The sequence below is a fragment of the Myxine glutinosa genome, chromosome 10, assembly GCF_964187855.1.
Source record: "Myxine glutinosa chromosome 10, kmMyxGlut1.1, whole genome shotgun sequence".
Taxonomy (NCBI): Eukaryota; Metazoa; Chordata; class Myxini; order Myxiniformes; family Myxinidae; genus Myxine; species Myxine glutinosa.
In genome coordinates, this window is record NC_136270.1 from 82500963 (window position 1) to 82513090 (window position 12128).

Sequence of the window (12128 nt, forward strand, 5' to 3'; positions counted from 1 at the left end):
CCCGTGGCCACGCGAAGCGGGTACGGTAAAGCAAGCAAAAGCCCCACGCCGCTTGCAACGCGTGTTAGGCCCCAACGTGCGACCCGTACGCGTCTTTGTAGACGGTGCCGCGAACGGTGCCAGACGCGGGGTCGGTGCACGGCCCCACGGCAACTTGACGTCTCCACCGGGTAGGTACATGTCCCGGTAACTCCTCTCGCCAGACGGGCTTGGGAACGCCGCTTTTCCACGCGGCGCAAGGTCGATCCCACCTTTCGTCGGAGCGGGGCGAGGAAAAAGAATCCTCGTCGCTTTTCTTCCTCGTGTCTTTTTCTCTTCCGTTTCCGGTCTCTTTTTCAGAAGGGCTCCTGACCCTCCAACCACAACAACCCTTAATCTACTACACATTGATAAGCAAAGACCTGAATGGTAATTCACATACATTCACATAAATATGTAACAGTGACAATGATGATATCATTCATGAAGTGGTATTCCAGCCATAATTGGTTGAATAGAAATCCTTATCCAAAAAGTCTGAAACTTCATATATCTGATCAATGGCCCAATATGAGTGAAGAATTAAATGTATGGCATCATCGGTCATGTGGTCTGATGGCCATATTGGATTGAAAAAAAAAACGTAAAAATCTTATTTTCCAGAACTGCTTAACAGATAGATTCGAAACTTCATACAAATGATCGACTAGCCTGGTGTTGGCTTAGCGGTTGGCTTAGGATCCTAGCATCCTGAGTTTGAATCCCGGTCAATCGCTGAATTAATGCTAGGGGGGTTGACTCAGCCTGTCATCCTTCCGAGGTTGGCAAATTGAGTACCAGCTTGCTGGGATGAATGATCCCGGTGTGTACCCCGATTTAGAATAGGTACACCGTATTCCTGCACAAAGTAAGAGGCGACTAAGGGTTGGCGTCAGCAAGGGCATCCGGCCATAAAAACATTGCCTCAAAAAGGGAACCATGAGGTCACGGGGCCCGCAAGGCTAACCCCCGCTCTAGCGGGGAATAAATGGCCTTAAAACGATCATGCATTCATTCATATATATATACAGTGGAACCTTGACTTACGAGTTTAATTCGTTCCGTGACCGAGCTCGTAACTCAAATTGCTCGTATCTCAAATCAAATTTCCCCATTGAAATGCATTGAAATGCTATTATTCCGTTCCAGCCCGCCAAAAACCACACCATTTTTTTTTGAAATATACAGTATATATAAAAATATCTCGCGCTTTATATTTCACCTGTATGCAGCATACAAGTTGGCAGGATGGCCTGGACTGGAGGTACGCACACTTGACTCTAAAGTCTAAACTGTCCAGCCTGGGTTTGAATCCCGACCCAGCTATAACCTGTCATGGGTGAATCACAGGCAGGGTGATTCATCAATGTGTGTACCGCTAAACTGGGCGCCCCGTTTGCGTCCCATTAGTTGTTGGATGTTAAGGATCTCACCGTGTTTTCCACAAAGAGAAGGCGAGCTATCGCCGGCACTCTGAACAAGTTGTGGCCTGGCATGGCATGAACATGAAAGCATGAACATGAACATGAAATGTTCGACATGAACATGAAATTTTCCGAAATAACCAAAATGCGAAAACAAAAATGCAGCGCTATACGACAGAGATACGTACTGTACTTGAACGGCAAGATAACCACGTGACCAGAACCTACCTGGCGGCGTAAACTCGAAATAACCAAAATGCGAAAACAAAAATGCAGCGCTATACGACAGAGATACGTACTGTACTTGAACGGCAAGATAACCACGTGACCAGAACCTACCTGGCGGCGTAAACTCGAAATAACCAAAATGCGAAAACTAAAATGCAGCGCTATACGACAGAGATACGTACTGTACTTGAACGGCAAGATAACCACGTGACCAGAACAACCCACCTGGCGGCGTGAACTCGAAATAACCAAAATGCGGAAAAAAAAATGCAGCGCTATACGACAGAGATACGTACTTGAACGGCAAGATAACCACGTGACCGGGTGGCGAAAGCTCGTAACTCGGATCTCGGCTCGCATCTCAAAGCAATAAACTGCCGGAGCGACGGCTCGTATCTCGAAAAACTCGTAAGTTGGGGCACTCGTAAGTCAAGGTTCCACTGTATATATATATATATATATATATATATATATATATATATATATATATATATATATATATATATATATATATATATATATATATATATATGATCGACGAGCCATGGGGAATATCGTTTGAATTTTTATTCATATTCACCTTCATTGATGCAATTTAGCCTTAATGTGCACAATGTGGTTGTTGAATATCATAATAATTAATCAGTAATCAATATATCTATGGATAATGGCAATGTGCAGTATGTGACAAATAAGGTGCATGGATAATGCTAATATATGGGGCATAATAGTATAGCGTGTTCAGTTAACGATGGTATTTTTGTTCAGAATGAGCAAGTGCGGCGAGACCATGCGCTCTACCGAGTGTCATTCTAGTTGATGATAAGATACACTGACGTCAACTAAAGTCTTTCTCCTGCATGTGATTTATGTACAAGCTCCACCATGAGCTTTGGATCAATGTTTGAAAGAAAAGCTTGCGTGAAGACTGATGTTGTGACCCGAGGTCTGTAATCTCCAAAACAGTGTTTTGTTGATTTGTCCATTATTTTCTATAGTACTTGTTACTCCCGCCAGGGAGTAATGCATTCACTCGTGTCCGTGTGTGTGTGTATGTGTGTGTGTGTGTGTGTGTGTGTGTGTGTGTGTGTGTATGCGCGTGTGTGTGTTTGTGAAGAAGATATCTGGAAAAGTTCTGAACGGATTTGGATGAATGTTGGTGGGATGATTGCGCTTGGGATAATGAAGAATTGATTAGTTTTTGGTGCAGCTCAGGATATTATTCCCGATCCAGGAATTTTTTGAAGGATTTTTTTACCATTGGAAGATAGGGCTCATTTTTTTAAACATTATCTTCTACATATTCTATATTTAACATTTGACATGAAAATACCTTTAATATTTGTTGTAAATGTAGTTTAAACTCGTGGTTATGCGTTAGAGCGGTGTATTTTTTTAGCAGCGTTGTCTTCAATGTTCATTTTTTTTTCTAATAAAGACATATTCTGTCATTTTAAAAGCACCAAAGTGTGTATTAGGTTTCCCCGTTTCATAAAATGTATCGTTTGATATGTATAATGCTTTAAAACTGGGTTTTTTTTTTTTTGTTTTTTTTTACCTCAGAAGACATATCAACATTTAGCTCAGCGAATGTCATTCACGGTGTCAGTATTTGATGAACTTATAAAGACTTAGTTCCAGATTTGTCAATGGCTGAGGTATATTAACAAACGAATAAAACAGATTTGGCAAAATTCCAACTTTTTAAAAAAAGATCGCATATTCACCCAGGATTGTGAGAGGCTGAAGAAGAAGAAAGCTCGCATGGGCTTCCCAGACCAAATAAATAATTCTGGTTCTGGCTCTGCGATTGTCAGGTTTATTACTCCCGCCAGGGAGTAACGCATTCGATCGTGTCCGTCCGTGTGTGTTCCTATGTTCGTATGTTTGTGAACAAGATATCTGGAAAAGTTCTGAATGTATTTGGATGAAAGTTGGTGGGATGATTGCCCTTGGGATAAGGAAGAATGGATTAGTTTTTGGTGAAGCTCAGGGTATTATTCCGGATCCAGGAATTTTTTTGGGAAAGATTTTTTCTGTTTTACTGCATTAAAGCTTTTATTCTTATTCCTAAATGATGTTTTTCTCCTCTAATTCCGAGATATATCAAAATAAATTCTCTGACAGTGAGGGCCAACTTTCTTTTTCATTTATTGTTTTGGGGATAGGGGATGTTAAACAAAACGTATTATTCCAACTAAACCCACGGCGGGAGTATGCGCTCCACTGAGTGGCGTTCTAGTTAATACTGTAGTCACTTCCATTGCAGGAACCATTAGCTTCAGGGGTAAAGAAACAGCAGGACGAGGGTAGTGCTAAGTAACAACAAGGTAAATAAACAATGGGAAGGTAAATTACAAGATTGAGAAAATTAGAATTGATGAAGGGAGAGTCCTTCTTAACATCATCAAATGTTACCTTGCTAAAGCGTTGCTCCAAAACTTCGATCTCCCACTTGAGCTCTCTCTTCTCTGCTTCCGACACCTTGATCTGGACTTTGTTATTCTATGCAAAAAATATTAATTGGGTTTAGATTTAACATCACACTCACTCAGTAACATACGCATGCGCGCACGCACACACACACACACACACACACACACACACACACACACACACACACACACACACACACACACACACACACACTTTCTTCAACTTTTACTTTTTACTGTCGATGTCAGACATGGCACTGACAGAGTACTTGTTATTAAAACAGAACACCCCCTTACCTACAAAAATCTCTCATGACATCTCATGTTTGATAAAAATCCAATGGGATTTCCACAGGATCTGCAATACCTTTGTTATGGATGACATAGTCCTTGGGCCATACTAAGGTTGGTGGTGCCATCTTTGGGCACTAAACTTCAGTGTTACCAACTTGTTCAGACATTTCTACACTATAAATATTTATGCATGCTAGACAGATGATATGATCGACTTAACTGTCACAGCTTAAGCCTGCTACCTTGAAAAAAAAAAATGGCGGCCATTGTATAGAGAAATAACTACTTGCAGCAATACGTTGTCCTGGAGAAGCAATATTTGAGTGAAAACAACAGCTACATTTAGGTTTTCAATAATGGGGAATCCACCAGTCATTGCCATCCATTTTAAATAAAATTTCATTTGCACAAATCCAATATGGCCACAATTTTATAATATTTTCTTAAATGACGTACATAATTTGAATTTCACATGTTATATCTGAGGTATAATTTGGATGATTGATACATTATTTCAGTTTATAATACAATATAAGGCCTGCTCTTATTATAAAAGTGTGTGAATATAAGATCAACATAGTTTGATACACCAAAATTTCATAAGACAGTACAGTACATTATAGTACATTATACCCTGCTATCATTCACGGGATCATTCAGTTGCTTATGCAATATTTCTTGCATATTTATTTTTGACTGGAGGACTGGATGATTTGCATAAATCAAATATGGCCAATATTTTGGAACTATTTTTGATCTTCAAATATTTTGTCTTTCTAACTGTACTTTGGGGGACAAATTTCGAACAAATTTTGAACAAATAGATGTTACCCTCACTCATATTCAATCTTAAATTTGAAGTTAGAAAATGTGTTAATATAAGATCAACATATTTATGATATACCAATTTGGCATAAGAGTACATGTATAATAATTAAATCATCAGTTGTTCACTCAATATAGGTCTTTATTAGTCCCCTACCGGTGTACACCGGAGGGGAATATAGGTTTGCACTCCGTCCCTCCATCTGTCAGTCTGTCTGTCTGTCAGTCAGTCCGTCACGCAAAGAACAGCTTTCCGGATTTTTTTTCTAAACTCTTAATGCTAATGATTCCAAACTTGGTACATGGTTTCCTCATGATAGGTTACAGATCAAGGTCGAACTTCATGACGTTTCGATCATTTTTGACAAAGTTATGGCACTTTGACCTTTGGTAATTGCCCCAACAGTTTTCCGGACGACAGACTGCCGGTAGGGGACATTTATTGCAGCGCAATACTCAGAATGCTTGTAAAAAATACAAATATTGTATATGATGAAGATGTTGATGTCCACTCCTGCATCATCAGATGCATATGGCTGCCGAAGCAGTTTCTTGACTATTGGGCACAATCCTGGTCGGGTCGCCACTCCTACGCAGGACACTCAAGTGGCTCATTCATCCCAGTAATCGGGTACTCATTTCGCCGACTTCGGAAGGATGCCTGGCTGAATCAACCCCACCTGGTGTTAATTCAATGACCAACCGGGATTTGAACTCAGGACCTTGTTATTAGTCCCCTACCGGTGTACACCGTAGGGGACTATAGGTTTACACTCCGTCCCTCCGTCTGTCCGTCCGTCAGTCCGTCAGTCCGTCAGTCCGTCAGTCCGTCAGTCCGTCCGTCAGTCCGTCAGTCCGTCACGCAAAGAACAGTTTTCCAGACTTTTTTTCTAAACTCATCCGAGATCCGAGATCTTGGAGGTCTCGCGAGATCTCGGAGACGGTGGGAGGGATTTTCGAAGCTCCACACGGTCTCCACGTTTTTCGAAGTTAAGTCTGTTCACAATTGTATTTTGTCGAAACTGTATTTATCTTTCGGTGTGTGAAGTTATTGTGTGCAACTTTGGTTGTTTCTCGGTGTTTATCTTTCATAAATTGATCGTCTGTTTGCCGTGTCGCGAGCAAGGCCTTTGCCGCGTCGCGAACGATTTGAAATCGAAGTTAAGTGATTGTTCCCATTTGTATTTTCGTTAAAACTGTATTTATTTATGGTGTTGTACGTATATTGTGTCCCGACGAAGATTTTTCGGTGCAAATCTTTCATACCTGTATTGAAAATCGTGTTAATTCGTGTCGTGTCTTGAGGCCTTGTACAGTGTGCACTGTACAACCTTGAGGCTTTGTTTTTCTATCAGCGGTCCGTCGTTTTGTGATCCAATAACTTTCGTTCTCTGTATTCCCAGTCTTTTCACCCATAGCCTACTTCCTTGTGTAAATCTCAACTCGGGGGGAAAAAAAAAAAAAAAAACAAAAAAAAAAAAAACATTTCCTTCTCTGTTCTCATTCGTTTATTCATTCTTATTCGTTCGTTCGTTCTTCGACCACGTGTTTCTCCCCCATTTCCCCAGATAGTTTTCACTCATTAACCTTCAATGTTTACACTTTCCCCTCAAGTTATGTATTCCGTCATATTTTATAACACCTTTTTCTTCTTCTTCTTTAAAAGGCTGCTTTCGACTTGCTCACCAAATCAATTCATCCCAAAAAAAATATCCATCTCCTATAGTGCCTTTTTTCTACATTCCCTAAACTCTCCTGCACTCCATCCTCCATCCAGCGTCCTTAAACGTATTTTTAACTCGAAGGTCACAAGAAACTCATTTTGCAATAAATGTTCGTTTCCCATAAATCGTACACTTTCAAAAATCCAATCTCACCCCTCCCCTCCAAATCTTCCCCATAACCCCTCCCCTCCAAATCTTCCCCATCACCCCTCCCCTCCAAATCTTCCCCATCACCCATCCCTTTCAAATCTCCCCCCTTGCCCCCTCCCTCCTAAACTACCCCCTCACCCCTCCCCGCCAAGACGCCCCCTCGCCCCTCCCCTCCTAGACTCCTGCCTCACCCCTCCCCTCCAAATCTCCCCCATATCCCATCCCTTTCAAATCCCTCCCCTTGTCCCTTCCCTCCCAAACTCCCCCCTCACCCCTCCCCTTCAAATCTCCCCACCCTCATTGCTTCTCAATTTCCCCCCTCTCACTCCCCCTCCTCAAAGCGTCCTCCCCGCTTCTTCCCCCTTCAAACTCTCACCTCCATCTCCCCCAACCTTCTGCCTCGCTCTTCCCCCTCCTCAAATAACACCTCATTGTGGCTCACCCAATCACCATCAAACTTTTGTCCGCCCCATCCTTCCCTTTCTCCGAGCTATTCTGAAATCTCTGACACACCTTCAACAGCTCTCCCTACCTCTTCCACCTCTTCCACATCTTACCCTACCCCTCCTCCCCCCCGTTCTGTATCTGATGCTCCCCCTTCCTCTTCATTAACGGTATGGACCTCAAACATCCGGGGCCTTCGTTCAAACTTAACTGATCTCTCCATACAGGTTGCTTCTGTCAAACCAGACGTGATCTGCTTAACAGAAACTTTCCTCCTTTATGATGTCTCTGATTCCATAGTATCTCTCCCGGGCTACTCCCTCCTCCAGTATGATAGACCTGAGCCTCGTCCTGGAGGCGGGGTTGCTATCTTTATCAAAAACTCTCTTCCTCACTCGCCCTGCACTGCACTCTCTCCACCTCACCCCCAGGAATACCTCTGGCTACGGCTTCCCCTTCGCTCCCACCTCTTGTTCATATGTGTGTTGTACCGTCCACCAAACAGTGATGACTCCATCTACATCTCGCTGTCTGATGATATGGACCAACTTCTATCTACTCATCCCAACTCTCTCTTCCTCATATGTGGTGATTTCAACTGTCATCATGCCAGTTGGCTGGGTGTGGGTACCTCTCTCACCAGCCATGGCTCCTCAGCAAAGGACTTCTGCGACTCACTGGGACTGACACAATCTGTCAATTTCCCGACCCGGATCTCAGTCAACGGAACATCTTCTCTTCTGGACTTGGTTATGAGTAACTTCCCTGAAAATGTCTGCTGCTCTTCTTCTGCTCCGATCGGATCATCTGATCATGTCCTTGTTAAAGTGGACATCTCTCTGACCACCCTCAGGGAGCCTGCTCAGCGTCGACGAGTCTGGCATTTCACTCAGGCCAACTGGCACGGTCTTCAAGCAGCCATCAATCATCTGGACTGGTCTCCCATCTCTACCACCTCTGACATCAACTCATCCTGGGAATTCTTCCAAAGTAAATTGCTCTCTCTCATGCACAGATTTATCCCATCTCGTCTTCAGTTGTCATACCCTTCCTCCCGTCCATGGTACACGGAATCTTGTGGTGAGGCTGTTGCCCAGAAACAACTTGCCTTCGTCTCCTGGAAAGCAAATCCAACGGAAGGAAATCTCATTTCCTTTCACAAAGCCCGAAACAAGTGTGTGTCCACCCTCAGGAGAGCCAGGAAACAATATCTCTCCGTTCTCAAGACCGAACTCTCTTATCTGTCTCCCTCTTCCAAATCCTGGTGGCGTCTGGTCAAATCCGTTTCTGGTGTTTGTTCCCCCTCCATCCCCTCCCTTACCTCAAACGGCTACACAGCTGACTCCGCACGTGAAAAAGCTGAATGCCTCAACTCTGTGTTTTCCTCTAAATCTTGTGTCCCAAACCCATCCCTCTCTGTACCCACCATACCCAGTCGTACCCTGCTGCTCCTGGACTCTGTGTCCTTTCCTCCTGACAAGGTGGAAAAGTTTCTATCAACCCTCGACTCTGATTCTGCAACTGGACCCGACGGCATCAGCCCACGGGTCCTAAAATCCTGCTCTGCTGCTCTATCTCACTCTCTCTCTGTTCTCTTCACCCTCTCTTTTGCTCAAGGTCAACTGCCATCTGCTTGGAAATCAGCCAACATCACCGCTTTGCACAAAAAAGGTGCAAAAACAGATCCTAGCAACTACAGACCAATCAGCCTTCTCCCAATTATCAGCAAAGTCATGGAATCCATCATTGCTTCGGATATGAAATCTTTCCTCTTCTCCAATGGCTTGATCTCTGATCATCAATTTGGTTTCAGACCAGGTCACTCTACTCTGGACATGCTGCTTCTGCTGTCTCAACAATGGATGGAGGTCCTCAATGCCAAACAGGAAATTAGAGCTGTCTCCCTCGACATATCACGTGCCTTCGACACGGTCTGGCACCCCGCTCTGCTCACCAAACTCTCCTCCTTTGGTATCCATGGAAATCTCCACGCATGGCTGGCGGACTTCCTCTCTAGTCGTCGTCAACGTGTGGCCCTGAATGGGTTTCTCTCATCTCCTCTTCCTGTTCAGGCTGGAGTTCCCCAAGGCAGTGTTCTGGGCCCCGTGCTTTTTCTGGTCTTCATCAATGATCTCTCTGACTTTCTCGAAAATCCTCTCTATCTCTTTGCTGATGACTCCACTCTCTGCCGCTCCATTCCTCTTCCCTCAGATCGGCAGTCTGCTGCCTCCTCACTCTCTGAAGACCTGGACAAAATCACAGACTGGTCTAACAAGTGGAACATGTCTTTCAATCCTGACAAATCTCACACTCTTACTATGTCTCTCCGAAAAGATCGACTGGACAACCCTCCCATCTACTTTCTCAACAATCCTCTCCAAGAAGTTCTGTCGCTCAAGATTTTGGGTCTCACTATCTGCCATGATCTTTCTTGGGAAAACCACATTTCCAAGCTGGCCTCCAAAGCCAGTCGCCGACTGGGCATCCTCCGTCGTGCGAAGTCCTTCCTCGGCACACCTGAGCTCCTCACCACATACAAGGCTTTCATCCGCAGCTCAATGGAATACTGTTCTCCCCTATGGGCCGGTGCTCCTGCCTCACACCTAGCTCGGCTTCACGCTGTTGAAACCAAAGCTTTCAGAATTATTGGAATCTCCCGCGATGAAGCTATCTCTGAGGGCCTTTCACTCACTCACCGCAGGCAGGTAGGTGGTCTTTCTGTCTTCTACCGACTCCTCTCCGGCCTTGCACCCCCAGCTCTCTCTGTGCTCTGTCCCCCAAATATTCCTACAGGTCGCACAAGATCTGCCAGCAACCCTCTGATGGTTAAACTGCCGAAATCTCGGCTCTCTGCTCACCTTCACTCTTTCATTCGTCTTTTCTCCCGCCTCTGGAACAAACTCCCTCACTCCCTTCAATCCCACTCCTCCCTCCAGGTCTTTAAAACAGCTGTTCACCACCATCTCTTATCTTCCCCCATCCAAAACCTTGATCTTTTCTACCCCCGCTAATTCACCCCAGATCCACCTTGTTTGAAATTCCAACTTCTTTCCTGGAAGTCCTGGCAGTGTCCATATGTTTTATACCTCTCCCACCGCCCCCTTCCCATGCCCCCCCCCCCCAAAGCCCTCGCCCTCTCTCAGATCTCTCGATGTCTCCATGTCTCTCGGTCCCTGCTCTCAAATGTTGTGTTTGTGTCCTTCCCCCTCTCTCCCCATCTTGTCTACCGCTCCCGATGTTATATGTTTTATGTGTCGGTTTGTCTTTCTGTGTGATTAATGTTCGCTCTTTCACGAGCCTCGATCTTGTATACAAAAAAAAAAATCAATGCTAATGATTTCAAACTTGGTACATGGTTTCCTCATGATAATTTACAGATCAAGTTCGAACTTCACAACGTTTCGATCATTTTTGACAAAGTTATGGCACTTTGAACTTTGGGAATTTCTCCAACAGTTTTCCTGACTATAATTTGGAGTGCGGTAAGTCATAATACTGTCTTCTATGACAGTGCTACCCAATGCCGGTAGGGGACATGTATTGCAGCGCAATACTCAGAATGCTTGTTATCATTATTGATAGAATCGCTCTAGACTGTAAGTAATTGTCAAGCTAGGAAGGGGTCAAGAGGTCAAGCTAAGAAGCAGGACATACCATTTTAAAAGTCTTTAGTATGACTCAGCAAGGGTCAGAATGAAGCTACCCAGCTACCAGACGCAGACCAGACACTGAGCAAAATGCCACTGATTCTGGTGTAAATTAAATAACAGCTTGGTGTCACATCCAAAATTTCAACAAACAAACAAAAAACCATGAAAATTTGTTCAGTGTAAGACTACCTTACACTAGAGAGGAGTGCCTACCGCTAGAAGTCGTTTGTCCTTAGCATAGCTTTCCACATCCTTGCGTTGTTCCGCTAGTTCTCCCTGGGCCTTCTGCAGTGTCTCAACCGCCTGGCGCTTCTTTACGTGTAATTCCAATATCTCACGTTCCATCCGCTCCTCATGCTTCTTTGACTTTTGACACTGCTCCTAATGTCCACACATACAATACTATTTCAAGAAATCATTTATGAAATGGCAAAAAAAAACATGTAGCTTATAATTCCTTTCTGCATGGATCAATAAATTATCACGTTTCAATTGTTCCCCAAACAAGGTCATTCTGGATGAATATGGGCAGGAGCTTGAGGTCAGAACAAAGCAAGAATGTTGCTAACCACCTAAATGCACCATTGATTAATATACACAAAAACAGCCAATAATATTTGAATAATTATGTAGTGGTTTTCTTAATTTACATTTTATTTTAGGTAATGGAGAGGTGACTCAACCATCGAATCTGAGTACAAGGATTCAGGTCTGAGTCCATAAAATACTTAACAAAACGAATAAATATACATCGAAGTTACATTGCAGTTTCTGAAAAAAAATTGCAGGCATGCGCCTCAGCCATACCCAACGTCTACAGACCCTGGTTCTCTCAGACATCTTCCTAATGCCCTCTCCACACCAACCCTTCCCCAGGTTACCCCAATGCCTCACCTCATTCTCCATGCCACCTTCATCGCCCAACTTATCCATAAC

At 43.8% G+C, this 12128-nt stretch overlaps 1 protein-coding gene across 3 annotated transcripts in view; it reads right to left on the minus strand.

The window, feature by feature from the left end:
* Window positions 1-12128, minus strand: part of DRC4 (dynein regulatory complex subunit 4) — a 79503-nt gene that overhangs the window by 19121 nt on the left and 48254 nt on the right. For all 3 annotated transcript variants that reach the window (XM_068126660.2, XM_068126661.2, XM_068126663.2), the window contains exons 7-8: window positions 11406-11573; window positions 4089-4175 (exon numbers count right to left, since the gene is read on the minus strand). In XM_068126660.2, the coding sequence (XP_067982761.2) occupies window positions 4089-4175; window positions 11406-11573 (255 nt within the window). The remainder of the gene's footprint in view (window positions 1-4088; window positions 4176-11405; window positions 11574-12128) is intronic.